At 69.4% G+C, this 18,364-nt stretch overlaps 3 protein-coding genes across 6 annotated transcripts in view; 1 reads left to right on the forward strand and 2 right to left on the reverse strand.

Annotated features, from left to right (window-relative positions):
- Positions 1–574: 574 nt before the first annotated feature.
- Positions 575–3,870, reverse strand: Rfng (RFNG O-fucosylpeptide 3-beta-N-acetylglucosaminyltransferase). The gene is made up of 8 exons (XM_048365567.1): positions 3,595–3,870; positions 2,968–3,016; positions 2,511–2,613; positions 2,260–2,413; positions 2,066–2,154; positions 1,819–1,984; positions 1,139–1,224; positions 575–1,054 (listed from the first exon to the last, which is right to left on the reverse strand). The coding sequence occupies exons 1-8, from the start codon at positions 3,850–3,852 to the stop codon at positions 973–975; spliced, it is 987 nt and encodes a 328-aa protein (XP_048221524.1). The 5' UTR covers positions 3,853–3,870; the 3' UTR covers positions 575–972.
- Positions 3,871–3,932: 62 nt separating this feature from the next.
- On the forward strand, positions 3,933–8,710 carry Gps1 (G protein pathway suppressor 1). 4 transcript variants are annotated; one of them, XM_048365798.1, is made up of 14 exons: positions 3,933–4,029; positions 5,327–5,419; positions 5,836–6,017; positions 6,414–6,578; positions 6,656–6,791; positions 6,872–6,949; positions 7,061–7,121; positions 7,301–7,386; positions 7,518–7,612; positions 7,698–7,803; positions 7,877–7,957; positions 8,037–8,174; positions 8,244–8,378; positions 8,452–8,710. In XM_048365798.1, the coding sequence occupies exons 1-14, from the start codon at positions 3,997–3,999 to the stop codon at positions 8,524–8,526; spliced, it is 1,464 nt and encodes a 487-aa protein (XP_048221755.1). In that variant the 5' UTR covers positions 3,933–3,996; the 3' UTR covers positions 8,527–8,710. The 4 variants fall into 4 exon arrangements, with proteins under 4 accessions (XP_048221755.1, XP_048221756.1, XP_048221753.1 ...); XM_048365799.1 differs by having other exon boundaries at positions 3,957–4,029; positions 7,064–7,121; XM_048365796.1 differs by lacking the exon at positions 3,933–4,029 and adding an exon at positions 4,772–4,968.
- Positions 8,711–9,025: 315 nt separating this feature from the next.
- Positions 9,026–18,364, reverse strand: part of Dus1l (dihydrouridine synthase 1 like) — an 18,753-nt gene continuing 9,414 nt past the window's right edge. The window contains 17 exon segments of the mRNA XM_048366916.1: positions 9,026–9,383; positions 9,467–9,542; positions 9,675–9,712; positions 10,192–10,337; positions 10,559–10,647; positions 10,727–10,823; positions 10,934–11,078; positions 11,244–11,347; positions 11,434–11,516; positions 12,193–12,264; positions 12,266–12,306; positions 12,622–12,672; positions 13,127–13,235; positions 13,764–13,820; positions 13,823–13,851; positions 13,854–14,063; positions 14,181–14,457. Coding sequence (XP_048222873.1) covers positions 9,244–9,383; positions 9,467–9,542; positions 9,675–9,712; positions 10,192–10,337; positions 10,559–10,647; positions 10,727–10,823; positions 10,934–11,078; positions 11,244–11,347; positions 11,434–11,516; positions 12,193–12,264; positions 12,266–12,306; positions 12,622–12,672; positions 13,127–13,235; positions 13,764–13,820; positions 13,823–13,851; positions 13,854–14,063; positions 14,181–14,457 — 1,764 coding nt within the window. The 3' untranslated portion in view covers positions 9,026–9,243.

Below are 18,364 nucleotides of genomic sequence, written 5' to 3' on the forward strand. Positions count from 1 at the left end.
CCCAGGACCCCACACTGGCCCCGCAGAGTGAGCGCCCAGAGAAACGTGCTCCCCAGCAGGGGGGGAAGAGCAAACAGGAAACCTGCAGGGCAGGCTGGGAGCGTGGCCTGCTGGTGGAGCGCTCGCCTCGCACGCGTGAAGCCCTGGGTTAGAGTCCTCAGCACCACAGACACGGAAAAAGCCGGAAGTGGCGCTGTGGCTCAAGTGGCAGAGTGCTAGCCTCGAGCACAAAGAAGCCAGGGACAGTGCTCAGGCCCCGAGTTCAAGCCCAGGACTGGGGAAAAAAACAAACACCAAAAGGCTTGCTAGGATTTCTACCAGAGGCATAGACTCTTCTTAGGCCATGAAAAGTCAGTGGTCCTAAGTGGAATCACAGGACATCAGCTGTCTGCATCTGCGCACACGCCCACATATTCCTTGCCCTGGGCTGCACTGAGGAACCAAGCGTGCAAGTGTCTGGCACCCCACGAGCAGGTGCCTGACCCCCCTTCCGGCTCGCTGGGCTTCCAGGCAGGGCCGCCCAGAGGTTTGCAGATGTTGCCAGCTGTCTCTGGCTCATGACAGAAGCCAAATCAGAGCCAAGGAAGCTTTACTCTCCGGACAGCCATCCCGCAAGGCAGGGAGGGGCGCTTTCCGGGCCGCCTCACCCCAGGGCCCCGGGCAGAGGCTCTGCCGCCCCCCCCCCCACGTGGACCAACCGGGAGTGCTGGGTGCAGGGGAGCTTGGGTCGCAGCGGGGAGTCCTAGGAGGAGGAGGGGCGGGCAGCCCCGGGGGGCGAGCGCTCTGGCCAGCCCCACACAGCCCCGCTCTGCGCTGAGGATGCGCGCGGAGCCCGGGCAGAGACTTCCGGTGGCCAGCCTGGCCGAGCGGCCCTAGGCCCCAGCCACACTGCCCTCCCATGGCCCCTGGGAGAGCTGCGGGGTGACGGAGCCTGCAAGGGGGGGGAGGGGGGCACCGGGGGCAGAGGGCCGGTCACCAGGTGGCGGGGTCGGCCCCATCCTTCAGGGGACACCAGTCTGTGTCCGGGTAAAGGAGGCAGTGCACAGACTGGAACCTGGGGGGGGAAGGAAGCCGTGCTGTGTCTGTGCTGGGGAGCCCCCCACCGCCGAGCCCTCCCAGGCCGCCGCTGCCCGCTCACCGTGTGGGGTCCTGCTGCAGGCTGAAACTCCCCGCCACGCTCACCACGTTCTGCGGGTTCTCAGGGCCGCCGTAGCTCAGGGTGACCTGGGAGGGGCGGGCGGAGTGAGGGCCAGGGCCGCGCTGGGGGGGGGGACCCACCGGGGGGGTGCCCACACCCACCCCGAGTCCTCCCCACTCAGGAGGCTGAGAGCTGGAGGGCTGGGGCCTTGAGCTCGTGTAGGCAGGCACGTCTGCAAGACCCCACCCCATCAGCCAGAAAAGAGAGGAGTGGAGAGGCGGCTCCAGCGGGAGAGTGCCAGCCCCCCCCACCGCGCCAGCCCCCCATGGCGCCAGCCCCCCACGCGAGCCAGCCCCCCCACGGTGCCAGCCCCCCACGCGAGCCAGCCCCCCCACGGCGCCAGCCCCCCATGGCGCCAGCCCCCCACGCGAGCCAGCCCCCCACGCGAGCCAGCCCCCCCACGGCGCCAGCCCCCCCCACGTGCCACAGTTGAGCAGGGCCCCAAGTTCAAGCGGCAGAACTAGGGAGCGCACCGCCCTGTCTGAGGACGCGAGGCGCTGCCCTCACCACGGAGGCCCTGCTGGGCAAACAGATCTGCCGGGGACTCTCGGGGGGCCCCCGGGGCGGGCCCCTCCCCGGTCCTGGCCAGCTGGAGAGGCCGGGGCCCAGCAGGCGCCCACCTGTCGGAGCACGGCCTCCGGTGGCAGCCGCTGCAGGTTCTCCAGGTGGGAGTGGAAGAGGGGGCTGTGCCGCAGGCGGGCGCCCAGCAGCCCCTCCACGATGTAGCCCACGGTGCAGTCATCCGGCAGGCGCACGCGCTCCGCGGTGCTCATGAAGCTGCCTAGGCTGGGGCGGCGGGAGCGGTCAGCCTCGTGGGGCTCCGGCCCTCGCGGGGCCCGCAGCCCGGGCGGCTGGGTCCTCACTCACCTGGCCCAGGGGCTCATCTTGAGGGCCAGGCCCCTGCTCAGGCAGAACCCCGCCCCGCCGGTGGCAAACCAGAACTTGACAGTGGCCACCTGGAGACGAGGAAGCCCTGCGCTAGACTCCCAGGCCCGCTGGACCCCCCCCCCCCGGGCTGACTCCCGGGCGTCACCCCTAGGAGGGCCTGGCCCCTCACTCACGGTTCCGCCTCCTGGGACCCTCTCGGTGGCTTCTATGGGGTGGTCCAGGCTGGCCCGGCCCAGGTACACGTCCTGGCTGGGGGAGAAAGTGGACAGCAGCTGCAGCAGGCCTTCCGGATTCACGTAGTTGTCATCATCGACGTGGCAGAACCACCTGGAGGCAGGGGGGAGTCCTGAGCCGGGGAGGGGGGCTGGGCGAACCCACCCGGCTCAGCCCAGGCCGGAGGGACGCGGGGCGGACCGCTGCCCACTTGCGGCCAGACTCGATGAACGTGTCGTACTCCACCGACATCTTGCAGCAGAGGGCCTGGCGGGTGCGCACGGCAGAGCAGTTGGTGTTGATGACGCGGCCGCCTGCCGAGGAGGATGGACGCGTGAGCGCCGGTGCCCGGGACGCCCCTGGGGGCTGGGCCCGAGTGGCTGCTCAGACGCACCCCAGCCCCGTCCTCGGGGAACCCAACAGCACTGGAGCCACAAGCTGGTAAGGGCCAGGAGGCTGGGGAGGCCTGGGGGGCTGGGGGGGGACCAGGCAGAGGCTCAGAGAGCCCACCGGCCGTGGGAGGGAGCCTGGACACTTGGTGGCCGGCGGGTGGGGGTCCTGGCCCCCCAGCTCTCCCTGGCCTCGGGCCCAGGGGGCCTGGCCCTGGCCCTCGGGACAGGAGGCAGGCGTTGGGGGGCGGTGCCCCCCTCCCTCGGAGGCAGCCTCACCTGCCTGCAGCTGGAGCTCCGGGTCATCCCCGTCGGTGAAGATGAACGTCTGCGGTGGAGGCTGGGTGTGAGGGGCCGCGGGCGGGCGGGCATGGGGGGGGAGGCGGGGGCCCGGGGCGGGGGGGGGGCGGCGGGAGATGGGGGGCGCGGGGCTGGGGCGTCGGGGGTGGGGTCCCGCGGGGCTGGGGCGTCGGGGGGGTGGGGTCCCGCGGGGCTGGGGCGTCGGGGGGTGGGGTCCCGCGGGGCTGGGGCGTGGGGGGGGGTCCCGCGGGGCTGGGGCGTCGGGGGGTGGGGTCCCGCGGGGCTGGGGGCTCGCGGCGGCTGGGCGGGATCCCGCGGGGCTGGGGCGTCGGGGGGGGGGTCCCGCGGGGCTGGGGCGTCGGGGGGTGGGGTCCCGCGGGGCTGGGGCGCCGGGGGGTGGGGTCCCGCGGGGCTGGGGCGTGGGGGGGGGGGTCCCGCGGGGCTGGGGCTTGGGGGGGGTCCCGCGGGGCTGGGGGCTCGCGGCGGCGGGGTGGGGTCCCGCGGGGCTGGGGCGTCGGGGGGCGGGGTCCCGCGGGGCCCGGGGCGTCTTGGCGGGATCCCGCGGGGCTGGGGCGTCGGGGGACCCCGCGGGGCCCGGGGCGGCACCTGCCGGCGGGCCCGGGAGATCCAGGTGCGCAGCAGCAGCCGCAGGCGCCGCGCGTGGTTGCGGCGGGTGGTCTTGACGGCGATGAAGAGGTCGTCGGGGCGCAGGCGGGGGCCGGCGGGGGCCGGGGCGCTGCGGGCGGCCGGGGCGGGCGCCGGGGCGCGGGGCGGCGGCAGCGGCAGCGGGAGCAGCAGCAGCGCGGCGAGGGCGGCGGCCAGCGCGAGGCAGGCCCGGCACAGCGCCGCTCCGGCGCGGGTCATGCGGCCGCGGGACCCGGGCGCCGGGCGCCGGGCGCGGAGGGCGGCGGCCCCTTTAAGAGCCGCGCGCCCCGCCCCGCGCGCCGACCCGGAAGCGGCGGCCGCGCTGCCCCGGAAGCGGACGCGCGCCGCGGCGGAGCGGGGAAGATGCCGCTGCCGGTGCAGGTGTTTAATTTGCAGGTAGCGGGGCCGGCCCGAGGCCTCCGCGCGCGCGCGGGCCGGGTGGACTGGGCGGCGGGCGCGCGCGGGGGCGGGCGCGGGGCGCGGGGCGCGGGGCCGGGCGGGCGCAGAGGCCGGGGCCGGGCTGGGCTGGGCTGGGCGGGCGGGCGGGCGCAGAGGCCGGGCCCGGGGCGGGCGGGCGGGCGCAGAGGCCGGGGCCAGGCCGGGGCCGGGCCGGGGCGGGCGGGCGGGCGCAGAGGCCGGGCCCGGGGCGGGCGGGCGGGCGCAGAGGCCGGGGCCAGGCCGGGGCCGGGCCGGGGCGGGCGGGCGGGCGCAGAGGCCGGGCCCGGGGCGGGCGGGCGGGCGCAGAGGCCGGGGCCAGGCCGGGGCCGGGCCGGGGCGGGCGGGCGGGCGCAGAGGCCGGGGCCGGGCCGGGGCGGGCGGGCGGGCGCAGAGGCCGGGCCCGGGGCGGGCGGGCGGGCGCAGAGGCCGGGGCGGGCGGGCGGGCGCAGAGGCCGGGCCCGGGGCGGGCGGGCGGGCGCAGAGGCCGGGCCCGGGGCGGGGCGGGCGGGCGGGCGCAGAGGCCGGGGCCGGCCCGGGGCGGGCGGGCGGGCGCAGAGGCCGGAGCCGGGCTGGGCGGGCGGGCGCAGAGGCCGGGGCCGGGCCGGGCGGGCGGGCGCAGAGGCCGGGCCCGGGGCCCGCGCGCGCGGCAGCGTTGGCCTCGCGGGCCGCGCTCCCCCCTCCCGCCCCCACTCCCCCCCCCCGCGTCAACGCCCTCCGTCCGCAGCGGCCCGGCCGGGACTGGGCGCCATGAGGGGCAGCCCGGCCCCCAGCTCGGCCTCCTCCTCGGCCTCCGACCTGGGCCGCAGCCCTCCGCGCGGCAGGGCGGCCCCGCGGCCCGGCACGGCCGGCGACTGCAGCCTGAGCGCCAGCCTGTCGGCCTGCACGCTGCTCTCCGAGGTACCGCGACGGCGCGGGCCGCCCGGCGGGGCCCACGGGGCTGAACGCGGGCCGGCCGCCGGCGCCCCGCGGAGCTCCCTGGGCGCCGGAGGCTCCTCACCCTTCCCGGGCTTGGCTTCTACCCGAGTCGGAGTCCAGCCTCCCCTCGGGCCCCCCATGGCCGGACGCTGGCTGCGAGCACGCAGCGACACGACACCCCCCCTCCCCGTCTGCTTTTCACGCAGAGTTGGGCTAGGGGCTTCTGCGCCTTCCCAGAAGCCCGTGGGGCTAGGACGGGCATACTCGGGCAGCTCGGACCCTGGAGGACGTGAGGGTTTCCTCCCCGGGCAGGCTCAGGGTTCAGCTGCCTGTGTTGCAGGGCGCGGTGGAGCCCATGCAGATTGACGTGGACCCCCAGGAAGACCCCCAGAATGCTCCTGATGTCAACTATGTGGTGGAGAACCCCACCCTGGTATGGAACCCGATGGGGGTACTAGGCCTGGGGGTGGGCTCTTGCCAGTCTACACCCCAGGAAGTTGTTGCTCCCGGGGTCTCCTGAACCTCAGCTTGTTAGCCCAGCCTGAGCCCTGCACCTCCTTTGCATCTGCCTGTTAAGCCTCACTGTGCGGGCAGGGCACAGGACACAGCGCTCTGCCCCGCGCACCCCAGCGGTCAGCGCTTAGTAGGGAGCCCCACCCCTGCAGTCTGCATCCTCCCGTCGCGCCCCAGGGGTCGCCTTGTGGTCTGGTGCCCCGCGCCCCGGGCCTCTGGGATGCGGGTGGAGCCTTGGTGTTCCCGGCAGGTCAGTCCGCGGATCGGCTGATGCCGGCTTAGGGGCCGGCCTCCCCGCCCTCCCGCCTGACCCCTCTCCCGCCCTCCCACACCCAGGATCTGGAGCAGTACGCCGCCAGCTACAGCGGCCTGATGCGCATCGAGCGCCTGCAGTTCATCGCTGACCACTGCCCTCCGCTGCGGGTGGAGGCTCTGAAAATGGCCCTCTCCTTCGTGCAGAGGACCTTCAACGTGGACATGTACGAGGAGATCCACCGGAAGCTCTCCGAGGCCACCAGGTGAGGCCTTGGTGAGGAGAGCTGGGGGAGCCGGGCACCGATGGCTCACGTCCGTAACCCCAGCTCCTCAGGCTAACCCCGTGAGACTCTCATCCCCAATAAGCGACTCAGAAAAGCCGTGGTAGAGCATTTGCCTTGAGCGAAAGAAGCTCGGGGACAGCACCCAGGCCCAGAGTTCAAGTCCCCAGACTGGCAAAAAAACAAAAACAAAAAACCTGGAAGAGCTGGAGGCTAGAGCCCGAGGCCCTGCCATGCCTGGCACTCCACTCCCTCACAAGGTGGGAGGAGGCAGGCCCTGCTCTCCTCCCTGTTGGGCTGACACCCTGGCGCTGGGTTGTGGGGCCTGAGCCCCTCCACCTGCGACTCCGCCGTCCTGAGGGCCAGGCCTCCCCGCAGGGAGCTGCAGAACGCCCCAGATGCCATCCCTGAGAGTGGCGTGGAGCCGCCGCCTCTGGACACGGCCTGGGTGGAGGCCACGAGGAAGAAGGCCCTGCTGAAGCTGGAGAAGCTGGACACGGACCTGAAGAACTACAAGGGCAACTCCATCAAGGAGAGCATCAGGTGCCCGCCTGCCCGGGGCGGGAAGGGGGGGCGGGCCCCGCTGACCCCCCGTACTCAGGGCCAGGCCTGTGCTGCAGGCGGGGCCACGATGACCTGGGTGACCACTACTTGGACTGCGGGGACCTCAGCAACGCCCTCAAGTGCTACTCGCGGGCTCGGGACTACTGCACCAGCGCCAAGCATGTCATCAACATGTGCCTGAACGTCATCAAGGTGCCCCGGGTGGCCGGTGGGCGCGGGGGTGGTCGGGAGCGCTCCCCAGCTCAGCCCGGCCCTGCCCACTCCCCCGCCAGGTCAGCGTCTACTTGCAAAATTGGTCTCACGTGTTGAGTTACGTCAGCAAGGCCGAGTCCACTCCTGAAATAGCTGAGGTAACACCCCCCCCCCCCCCCCCCCAGTGCTGGCCAGGCGACGGGGCTGGGAGCCACACACGGGGTGGTAAGGCGAGGCTGGGGCCTCTCACGCCTGGCCTTCCCTTGCAGCAGCGTGGAGAGCGGGACAGCCAGACCCAAGCCATCCTCACCAAGCTGAAGTGCGCTGCCGGTGAGGCTCCGGGCGGGGCGGGGCGGGGCCCTCCCACCCCCCCCCCCCCCCCCGGAGCCCTGGACACCTAACTCAGGACAGGACCCACGCTCCACAGCGAGCCCTTGCCCTGTCTGAGGGGGGGAAGGGGGGGCCCTGCTCTTCTCGGCCTCCAGGCAGCAGGCTCCTCCTTCCTCTAGGCTTGGCGGAGTTGGCTGCGCGCAAGTACAAGCAGGCTGCCAAGTGCTTTCTGCTGGCCTCCTTTGATCACTGCGACTTCCCCGAGGTGAGGGCCTGGGCAGTGGAAGCCGGTGGGCGCTCGGGTGCCGCTCTCAGCCCCGAGTGGTGGGGGGCCAGGTCCATGGGCCACTGAGCCCCCTGACCCGCGGTCTCTACCCCCCCTTTTCTGCCCCGTAGCTCCTGTCCCCCAGTAACGTGGCTGTCTATGGTGGTCTGTGCGCCTTGGCCACCTTTGACAGGCAGGAGCTGCAGCGCAATGTCATCTCCAGCAGGTAGGGCAGGCGGGCGGGCTCCCTCCCCTCCCCCCCCCTCCCCGTCTTCAGGCAGTGGGCTGAGCACTGACTGCGGCTTTCACAGCTCCTTCAAGTTGTTCCTGGAGCTGGAGCCACAGGTCCGAGACATCATCTTCAAGTTCTACGAGTCTAAGTACGCCTCCTGCCTGAAGATGCTGGATGAGATGAAGGTGAGGCGCGGGGCCCCGGGGCCCGGGCAGGCGGGGCTCCTGCTCCGAGGCCCTGACCAGCGCGTCTCTCCAGGACAACCTGCTCTTGGACATGTACCTGGCCCCCCACGTCAGGACTCTGTACACCCAGATTCGCAACCGGGCCCTCATCCAGGTAAAGGGGGGCCCGGCCGGGTGGGGGCCGGTCAGGGCGCGGCATGGGAGAGGCGGGCAGCTGGGCGTCTGCTCTTCAGTATTTCAGCCCCTACGTGTCAGCTGACATGCACAAGATGGCTGCAGCTTTCAACACGACCGTGGCAGCCCTGGAGGACGAGCTGACGCAGCTCATTCTGGAGGGGCTCATCAACGCCCGCATCGACTCGCACAGCAAGGTGGTCCTGGGGCTTTTGGGCGGGGGGGGAGTCACCCGCCAGGCCCTGCTGAGCTGCGTGCCTCCCCAGATCCTGTATGCCCGGGACGTGGACCAGCGCAGCACCACCTTTGAGAAGTCCCTGCTGATGGGCAAGGAGTTCCAGAGGCGGGCCAAGGCCATGATCCTGAGGGCGGCCGTGCTGCGTAACCAGCTCCACGTCAAGGTGAGCGGCGCACGGCCGGGGCTGCGGTCCCCGCACGGCCCCTGGCTGAGCCCCTGCCCCCCCCCCCCCGCAGTCTCCCCCCAGAGAAGGGAGCCAAGGAGAGCTGACTCCAGCCAACAGCCAGTCGCGGATGAGCACCAACATGTGAGGGGGGGCCTCCCGCGGGCCAGCGAGTGCCAGCCTGCCCTCGGTCCCCCGCGGGGCGCATGCCGTGACGGGGCCCACGGGGGAGGCAGGTGGTCTCGAGCCCAGGAAATGGGCTGCACGCGAGCCCAGGCGGGGCCGGAGGCCGCAGTGTCTGTATGTGTTCATTAAAGAGCAGATGGATCACGGCCCCTGCACTCTGCTTCCTGCCGCGGAGGCCCCCACGTGCCCGGGTCACTTTGGACTTGACCGTGGGGCTTGAACACAGGGCTCGTGTGCTCAAGGCTAGCGCATGGGGGGCGCCGGGGTGGTGATGGCGGGTAGAGACGAGTCTCGTGGACTTTCCTTAGTTCTCAGCTTCCTGACTAGCTAGAATCACGAGCATGGCCTCCCGTGCCGGGCTTCGGTGTGGGGAACGGCTGCCCACGTTGGGTGACGCTGCCTGGCGCGTGGGCTGCGCGCTGCACTCGACGCTCACGGGTGTTCCACTCGTCCGTGTGTGGAGATGGTTTATTGTTGGCTCTTGAGGACAGGGCAGGTCCGGCCTGGGCCGCCCCACCCCCGCCCCTGGCGCAGCACCGCGGGGCCCCAGCATGGGCCAGAGGGCTGCGGCGTGTCCTTTCGTGTCAGTGGGAATTTCCCTGAGAAAAGGCGTTTCTTCTTAACGTCAGTGTCCAGCTTGCACAGCTGTCCCGGGTTGGGGGTGGCGCCTGCTGGTCCCTCAGGCCAGGGCACTGCCCACGGCTTCCGCGTAGCCACCCGGCGCCCCAGATCCCACCTGCGGAGGCTCCTGCAGCCCCGGCGGAGTCCCTTTCCAGGCCAGCGACTTCTCCAACTTGGTTTTAAAAAGCAGCCCGTGACCTGGCCCGGAGTGAGAGATGGGGGGGTCAGAAGCCAGGGCAGCCCCCCCGCCAGGGGAGATGGGGTGCGGCGAGGCCCCTCACCTGGACAGTCCGCGGTCTCCCGGAAGGCCCGCTTCTTGCAGCAGCCCCGGCACAGGTTGAACACGCACCGGTTACCCTGGGCACCGGGGGAGAGGTGGTGGGCCTGGGGCTCGCCTCCCGTCCGGGGCAGAGGGTGGCTCTGCCTTCCCCCACTCCGGCTCCACCCTGCCCCAGCCCCCCCCCCCCACGGGCCACCTGCCCAGCTCACCTTTGGGTTTCCACACTGATCACACTTTGCATACTTTGCTGGGGAAAGAACGGAGGCGTTAGTGTCGAGGACAGCTGGTGGCTGCCGCGGCCAGGGGTGAGCTAGCTTTGGGAAAGAGTGAGCGGCAAAAAAAAAGCAGCGATCCCACCCCATACCTCGCCTCCCAAACCAAAAAGGCCATCATGGCAAACCCCCTGGGCCCAAGGCCGAGTTCCTGCAGCAGCCGAGAACACAGCCTGCAGGCCGGGGGCCAGGAGCCCCGCCCACGAGCACTTGACAAACAGCTCCAGCCGGCAGCCAGCTAGGGCAAGGCCCCGGCACACTCGGGGGGCTCTAGGACCGGCAGCCCGCAGGCCGGGGGCCAGGAGCCCCGCCAACAAGCACTTGACAAACAGCTCCAGCCGGCAGCCAGCTAGGGCAAGGCCCCGGCACACTCGGGGGGCTCTAGGACCGGCAGGCGGCTCGCCGGGGGCCCGCGCGGCCTTCGTGACATGGACGCCCCACACCGACTGCTTACGTTTCAGAGAAGGGTCGAAGGTCTTATGGGGGTTCCGCAGCTGCTTCTTCTGCTTGTTCTTGGACAGGCTTTCCACAGCGCCCACCTCCTCCTCCAGAGCGCGCTTGCTGCGGCCACCGCCATTCTCCCCGCCCCCTTCCCTGGGCCTAGAGGACACCACAAGAGGCGACAAGCTGACCTTAACCAAACGGGCCCGAGCTTGGCGCGTGAGGTCCAGGGCGAAGGGGCTGGGCGGGCACAGCGGGGGCCCACGCGGTCGGCAGCGCTGAGCCAGCGCTGCCCTGCCTCACCCCGAGCGTGCCAAGGAGCCAGAGCCCACCTCGAGCCCCGTCCACAGCCCCCCACCGTGGCGGGCTCTGGAGCTCACCCTGGCCGCACGCAGGGCTGGCAGATCCAGTGGGAGAAGGGCAGGTCTCCGGCGGGGCCGGCTCCGTCGCCCGTGGCGCCCATGTCCTCCTGCGGGGGCCCCAGGTCCGTCAGCGCCGGCCAGGCGCTCCCGCTAGGCTCCCGCTGGGCCCCCGGGCGCCGGGCCTACCTGGCAGCGCAGCTTGAGTGCTCGGTTCACGGCGGCCACGCCCTCCAGGGTCTTCACCTTGGCCAGCTCTTCGCGGAGCTGCTGGTGCACCTGCAGCCTGTGGCGGGCGGAGCGGCTTCCATGCTGGGTCTGCCCAGGGTCCCCGCCGGCGCCCGCCCCCCCTCCCTCCCCAGCACACGCCCGGCAGCGCCCCGCCCGGCAGCTCACGTGTGGTGCCACAGCTTGAAGAGGTGGGCGCGGACGTAGGACAGCGGGCAGGGGTGCTGCCGGACGATGTCCAGGTACTCCTCGGCCAGCTCCCACACGGCAGGGCTCCGGCCCTCAAACAGGGCGGGGTTGTGCAGGTGACCCTCTGCGGGCGGGGGAGCGGAGCGGGCGGTCAGGAAGGAAGGGGGGCACATACGGAAGCCCAGGAAAGCCGGTGGAGCGCTCGGGCCCGTGGCACAAGCGGCCATCGGCGCGGACGGGGCGGGCCAGGAGAGCACCGTGTCCCCCGGCCCCCGCCCACCCCACTCACCCGCACTCATGACCCCCTGCACGCCCGTGTCCTGAATGCACCGCTCCACGTCCTGCAGACTCCGGATGTTCCCGTTGGCAAAGACGGGGATGGACACGGCCTTCCTGCCGGCAGAGCGAGGTCTGACCCCGGCCCCACCCAGCCCCACCCGGCTGGCGGAGGCCCCCAGCGGCACCCCGGGCCCACTCACCTCACAGCCTTGATGTGCTCCCAGGACGCTGCCCCCGCCAGGGGCCCCTTCTGCTCCTTGGTGCGGCCGTGCACCGTCAGCAGCTAGGACAGGCCAGAGCCTGGCTCGAACGCGCCCCAGGCACTGGCCTCAGACCGACCTTCGGGGAGTCTCTCCCTCGTTTCCCAACACCCCAGTCCAGGCAGAAAAAAAGGCTACCTGGGGCCTAGCTCTGCCCCTTGTCCCCAAGATTTTAGGAGTCCCGTGCTTGGAGAGAAGCCAGACAGCACCTAGAACATGCAGCCCACCAGGAATGCCCGTGCCACCCACGCGTAGGAGGGCAGGGGGAGGGCTCAGGCTGACAGCACAAGGGGGGGGGCATGCCTGCTCACTCGTGGAGGCGTCCCTGGGGACGAGACCCCACCCAGGCCAGGGGTCCACTGACAGCTGTGTGCCCATTCCTCCAGGGACGCTGGGTGCTGAGTCCCTGGGTGACATGTGGGGGCCCAGTGTCACTCCCCACAGACACGATGCCTGGGAGCCAGGGCGGCCGTTCAGAGAACTGGGCCCAAAGGGACAGCTCGCAGAGAGGTGGGGTCAAGTCCCAAGGGGGAAGCCCGCCGCTCCCCTACGGCAGGCCTCAGCTGCAGCCTCGCGTGGGGGCCCTAGGAGGCACCAGGAAAGGAGCTAGAACACCCGCTTTGCGGAAGGGCGCTGGACCTGGGGCTGGGCTGCCTGCTTCACCGTGACCGACCCACGCCCGTGGGCCGCGGCCCTCACCTGGCAGCCAGCCTCTTCCAGCATCTGCGCGTACCTCACAGTCTTGTCAATCTCTGGGAAGACACGGATTTTTGCAGGTGACGGGAACGGACAGTCTCTCATGGGCCAGCAGAACTGGGAACAGAGATGGCCTCTGAGGCGGCTGGGAACCACACCCTTTCCCGGAAGGCAGCCTTTCAGGTCACCCTGCCTGTCACTCTTGGGCTGGCTGGCCAAATGCCCCCCTTTCCTCATCCTCCCAAGTTCATGTGCTACACCTACGTGATCCGCGGTGGCCCCGAGACCACACAGTTCCAAGGGGCGGCTGGCACGGGACAGGGTGCCGTCTCTGCCCTCTCCTGGGCCCCCCAGAGCCCTGGGCCAGGCTGTGTGGGGCACGGATGCCGGCAGGCCCCACCCCCAGCACACACCGCCTGAGGGTCAACTCACTCATTCTCTGGAGCAGGTCCCACTCCTCCTGCAGGAAGGCACCGTAGTGACCTGAGAGGGGATGAGCATGGCCACTGCCCCGGTGCCCAGGCTGCCCCGCCCCCAGGCTGCCCCGTGTGTCCCTCCACGAGCACCACGGGAGCCCGCAGCCCACCCGGAGGGGTCCCCACAGGCAGCGGTGGTCTCTGGGGCGGAGCAGAGAGGGACAATCAGAGTCGAGTGATCAGCGTCGGGCTTGGAGATCCTATTTGCCAGCGTCCACACACACCTCCCGCCGGCACAACCTGCTCCCGGGCCCCGGGCGTGCACGTGGTGTGCCGTGGGTGCGCCCTCCCCAGGGAGTGGGGGAGCCTGGCCTGCAGAGCCGCTGCCCAGCTCTGTGAACGGTGAGAGCCACCACCGCCCCGCAGGCTCAGCCCTGCCCGTGCCTACCCCTACCCACCACCGCCAGCTCAGGCCCCAGGACTGAGGCAAGCGGCAGCTAGGACGCCGGAGCCGAACTCACCCCTCTTAGCTATCATCTGTGGGCAGCCCAAGTTCAAGTCGATAGCGTCGCAGTAATCCTGAGCCAGGAGAGCCGCCTGGACAAACACCTCGGGATCGTTGGCACAGAAACTGGAGAAGACACGGAGGTCACCCACCGCCAAGCCAGGCCCGCCTCCCTGCCGAGAAGGCCTCCACCGTGACCACTAAGTGGGGGTCCTGTCCCATCGACAGCCTGACAACACGCTACAGAAAAGCGAGTTTACAGGAGCCCTAGTGTCAAAATCCTGGAGCCATGGGCCATTCTGGGAAAGGAGGGAGTGCCGGGGCAGCACTAAGGTGAGGTCGGAGGCTAAGGATCTTAGCCAGAGCTGGGTCCTAAGTACTTGGGAAGCTGAGATCTGAGGATTGAGGTTCAAAGCCAGCCCACTTAGCAAAGTCCGTGAGACTCTCATCTCCCACAAGCAGCGCTGGGGCTCATGTGGTAGAGCACTGGCCTTGAGCAAAAGAGGCTCAGGGACGGAGCCCGGGGCCCAGAGGTGAAGCCCCAGAACCAGTAGGAAATTTCAGGCGAACAAACTGTCCCTCGAGCAGTCGGGGCCAGCCGCCAGGGAGGGCTGGCTTTGGGGGACACGGGCGTGGGGGGGCCCTCTGCCGACCTGCACGATGAGGGGCCGGTCCTCGGGGCACGCCTCGCAGTACAGGTTCTCCCTGCGGGGTAGTTGGCGTCGCGGACGAAGACCTGGCGTGCAGCATGGGCGTGTAGCAGAGCTGCGCCCCGTGGCGGCGGCTCAGCAGCCGCCAGGCCAGCTCGCTCTGGTCCACCATGGGCGCCACCACGTGCCGGGCGCCCCGCAGCGTGCGGCTCCAGAACTCGAAGCCCCCGCAGCTTGGGCCTCGCCGCCTCGCGGCCGGGGGCGGGGCCCGCGCCGGGCTCGGCCGCAGCCCGCGGGCCGGGCCTCATCTCCGCCCGCGGGAGGAGGGGCTCGGCCTCCCCGGCGCCCCGGGACGGCGACGCGGGGCAGCGCCCGGCCCGGAAGCGCGCCGGCGCCGCCCGACCTCCCCGCGCCGTGCGCCGAGCCGCCCGAGGGCTCGCTGGAGCGCGGCGCCGCCCTGCGCCCGGGACCGCGCCGCCGGGAGCGCCGCGCCGGAAGCGCCGCGCCGGAAGCGCCGCGCCGGAAGCGCCGCGCCGGAAGCGCCGCGCCGGAAGCGCCGCGCCGGAAGCACCGCGCCGGAAGCGCCGCGCCGGAAGCGCCGCCGCCGGAAGCGCCGCGCCGGAAGCGCCGCGCCGGGAAGCGCCGCGCCGGAAGCGCCGCGCCGGAAGCGCCGCGCCGGAAGCGCTCCGGGCAGTCCCTGGTGCGTCGGCGATCGCGGTCCGGGATTCCAACACCGGCGCCGAGGGGCCGCCCGGGCGGAAGTTAGAGTGGAGCGGGACGGGGGCGGGGCGGAGCGGGGCGGGGCGGGGCGGGGGCGGGGGCGGGGGAGGGGGCGGGGGAGGGGCCGGGTTGGTGGGGGCGGGGAGGGGGACGAGGGGGCCCTGGGCGGACGGGGGACCGGAGGGGGGGACGGGACGGGGAACCAGAGGCGGGGCGGGACGGGGGACAGGAGCCTTCAAAACAGGGGTAGGAGGAAAGGCGTCCGCGGGGGGAAATTCTGCACCGGACGCCTTCCTGCCCCCTCCAGGCCCGGCCCGGCCCCCCTCCGGGTTGCCCAGAAAGGGGGGTGGGGGTGGAGGCAAGTCGTCCTGGTATTCAGGAGGCTGAGCTCTCAGGATCACAGTTCGAAACCAGCCCTAGCAGATAGGTCTGTGCCTCTAAGCTCCCGCCGAGCCAGAGAAAGAGCACCCGGGCCCTGAGTTCACGCCCAGCACCCCCACCCCCACCCCCCCGGGCCTGAGTTCACGCCCAGCACCCCCACCCCTCACCCCCCCCAGGCCCTGAGTTCACGCCCAGCACCCAACACCCCCCACCCCCCGGGCCCTGAGTTCACGCCCAGCACCCCCCACCCCCACCCCCGGGCCCTGAGTTCACGCCCAGCACCCCCCAACCCCACCCCCCAGGCCCTGAGGTTCACGCCCAGCACCCCCCCACCCCCCGGGCCCTGAGTTCACGCCCAGCACCCCCACCCCCACCCCCCCCCCAGGCCCTGAGTTCACGCCCAGCACCCCCCACCCCCAGGGCCCTGAGTTCACGCCCAGCACCCCCACCCCCACCCCCCCAGGCCCTGAGTTCACGCCCCAGCACCCCCCCACCCCCCACCCCCGGGGCCCTGAGTTCATGCCAGCACCCCCCCACCCCCAGGGCCCTGAGTTCACGCCCAGCACCCCCACCCCCCACCCCCCCAGGCCCTGAGTTCACGCCCAGCACCCCCCACCCCCCAGGGCCCTGAGTTCACGCCCAGCACCCCCCCACCCCCACCCCCAGGCCCTGAGTTCAAGCCCAGTACCCCTCCCACACCCCACCCCCGAGTTCACGCCCAGCACCACCCCACCCGGGCCCTGAGTTCACGCCCAGCACCGCACAAAAAGAAAAAGAGCGAAGAGGAAAGGCTATTGGTACAAGTAGTTATCTCCGTGGAGGTCCAGGACTTGCAGACAACGCTTCGCAACAGCTTTGATAAATCTGTTCAAAGTGTAACAAGTGCTGAAAAGTTGCCTCTGCTGAAAGATACAGACTCCTTTCTTGCATCTGTGAATTACCAAACCCAGAGGGGAAACCTGTCATCCTAGCCTTCTGTTCTTTGCCATCCTCACCTTCAGTAACTTTGTAGGCACCTTGGAAGCCAGGAAGGACACAGGACCAACACAGACCAGACTACCTGTCTGGTTCGGTGACTTTGACTTACTGTAACAAGACCCCAACCAGTGACTACGGAGACAGTGCACCACGGTCAGGGCAGCCTCGACTGTCTGAGATGCCATTAGGCATGTCTTCTGCCTCCTGTCTCCAGTTCTTCATTCAAACCTACAGCTTCTGTCTATAGGAATAGGGCCTGTTTTTTTTTTTCTCTCTCTCTCTCCACCAGCTCCCACTGAATGAGTGTTCCTTCCTTCCTTCCTTCCTTCCTTCCTTCTTCCTTCCTTCCTTCCTTCTGTTGTGGGGCTTGAACTCTGGGCCTAGCCCTGAGCTCTTCAGCTCAAGGCTGGCGCTCTGCCACTTGAGCCACAGCACCACTTTAGCTTTCTGGTGGTTCACTGGAGATAAGAGTCTCACGGACTTTCCTGCCTGTGCTGGCTTTGAACTGCGGTCCTCAGATCTCAGCCTCCTGAGTGGCTAGGATTACAGGTGTGAGCCCCTGGTACCCCGGCTCTGAAGTATTATTTTCTTATAGATATATAATCAGCTCATTTTTCCTCACTTCACCATTACCATCTCTTTATTTGGCCTACAGAAGTAAGTGCTGACCTGATGTAAAATCCCAGGCATTTGGCCTGAGGTCTAAACTCCTATTTCAAAATAATTACAGAAAGCCACATAATCTTATTTTGTGATGCTAGTACTGGGGCTTGAATTCAGAGCCTCTTGCTCTCACTTGGCATTTTTGTGGTGTGTATGTGTGTGCGCGCGCACGCACGCATGCGTGTGGGGCCAGTCCCGGGGCTTGAACTCAGGGCCTGAGTGCTGTCCTGGAGCTCTGTGCTCAAGGACTCACAGCTCACTTCTGGCCTTTTTGGTAGTTAGTTGGAAATAAGTCTCATGAGGTTTTCTTCCCTGGCTGGCTTCGAACCACCATCTCAGAGATCTCAAGCTCCTGAGTAGCTAGGATTACAGAGGTGAACCACCAGAACCCTTTTTTTTAAATCAAGACTGGCATTCAAGTTGAGCCATGCCTCCACTTCCACAATTTTGCTGGTTAATTAGAAATAAGAGTCTGAGATTTGTCTGCTCAGGGCTGGCTTTGAACCCATGATCCTCAAATAGCCTGCTGAATAGCTAGGATTACAGGTGGGAGCCACAGGTGCTTAGCAGAACTCATTATTGCTTCCCTGGAAGTTTCTAGATTTTCTCTAGTTTGTCGGTGCCCAAGTGTGGTTTTCTTTGTAGTCACTGTTTGGGATGGCTGAGCTTCTGTAATCCACTAGGTTTTCTTCCACATGTTTAGCAAAACTCCAGCCACTATTTCGTCCGACATTCGTTTGCTTCTACTCAGCGGCCACTTGCTTTGTTCTCCTAGCACCCTAAGCCCCGTTTCTTTGTTGACAGGTTGAGCGTGCCCAGGACCTGAAGTTCCCTCTGCTAAGTTCCAGCAGGTTCTCAGGGGTCTCCTGGGCACGGTTCCCTGCCCTTGGCGCCCAGTGCCCCCTGGTGGAGCCCTGTGGGTGCTGCTCTGGGGTGGGCCCCTCCAGCTTTAGGAATGGGCTTCTGGGCGGGGGGCGTTTCTCCTCTGCCTCCTGGCCGGGATGCAGCCCTGCGCTGAGCCTGGGGAGCCGCGCTGGGCTGGGTGCCTCTCCAGCCGCCTTGGGGCTCGCTTCCCCTGCAGGGGGCTGGTGGAGGACTTGGAAGCCTGAACCCCCAGAGCCAGGCAGGGCAGGGGGCTGGGCCGGCCCCACCCTGGAGTGGAGGGGGCGGGGAGAAGGAGGGCCGAGACCAGCGCTCCCGGCCCACAGTTCCTGCCGGGGCCGGGGTGGGTGTCCCCGAGTCCCGTCCTCACTTGGCTCTGTGCCCGAGGCTTTCAGGGACTTCTGAAACTCTCCTCTGCCCAGAGGGTGGAGCCCACAGTCTCCCGGGCCACCCGGCGGTCGCTTTGGGTGCAGCCATTCTGCCCGGGCTGCGGAGCCCGGGTGCCTTCGTGGCTCCCCGGGGCGGGGGGGGGGGGGCTTGCTGCTCTCCCCTTGTTCCTCTGCCCCCGCCCAGGAAGCAATTTCTTCTCCGTGAAAATCCTGCGGACCCAGAGTCCTCTCCATTCGTCCACCGGTCTGTCCACTCACAGTAGACACTCAGGGCCGCGCATCCTCGCACGTGGCACTCGTGGCACTCAGGCCTGGCGCTCCCCGAGCCCGCCCGCTCGAGGCTGGAGTTCCCCCCCCCCCCCGGGAGCCACGCGCCGCTCCTTGCTTTTGAGGGAGCTCCTGGGAAATGAGCGTCTTGAATGTGTCCGCCAGGGATGGTCACAAACCTGGAGCCGTGCGCGGCCGGGCCGCTTCTGGGGACGCTGCCGTGCGTGGCGGTGAACGCGTGTGTGCGGTGCAGCCACGTGGGAGGCCCCGGCGAGGACACAGGGAGAAGGGGGAACCCCAGAAGAAAAGCCTTCTGTACGCTGC

Source organism: Perognathus longimembris, chromosome 17 (genome assembly GCF_023159225.1).
Source record: "Perognathus longimembris pacificus isolate PPM17 chromosome 17, ASM2315922v1, whole genome shotgun sequence".
NCBI classification, from domain to species: Eukaryota; Metazoa; Chordata; class Mammalia; order Rodentia; family Heteromyidae; genus Perognathus; species Perognathus longimembris.

What these genes read in the sequence shown, in the direction of transcription:
- Rfng (XM_048365567.1), bottom strand. Translation starts at nt 3,852, where the DNA reads ATGACCCGCGCCGGAGCGGCGCTGTGCCGGGCCTGCCTCGCGCTGGCC. An exon ending in TCTCCCGGGCCCGCCGGCAG is followed by an intron (nt 3,017 to 3,594) that starts GTGCCGCCCCGG and finishes CCTCCACCGCAG; the next exon opens with ACGTTCATCTTCACCGACGG. An exon ending in CGGAGGCCGTGCTCCGACAG is followed by an intron (nt 1,225 to 1,818) that starts GTGGGCGCCTGC and finishes CGCCCCTCCCAG; the next exon opens with GTCACCCTGAGCTACGGCGG.
- Gps1 (XM_048365796.1), top strand. Translation starts at nt 4,819, where the DNA reads ATGAGGGGCAGCCCGGCCCCCAGCTCGGCCTCCTCCTCGGCCTCCGAC. An exon ending in AAGCTCTCCGAGGCCACCAG is followed by an intron (nt 6,018 to 6,413) that starts GTGAGGCCTTGG and finishes GCCTCCCCGCAG; the next exon opens with GGAGCTGCAGAACGCCCCAG. An exon ending in TGTGCCTGAACGTCATCAAG is followed by an intron (nt 6,792 to 6,871) that starts GTGCCCCGGGTG and finishes CTCCCCCGCCAG; the next exon opens with GTCAGCGTCTACTTGCAAAA.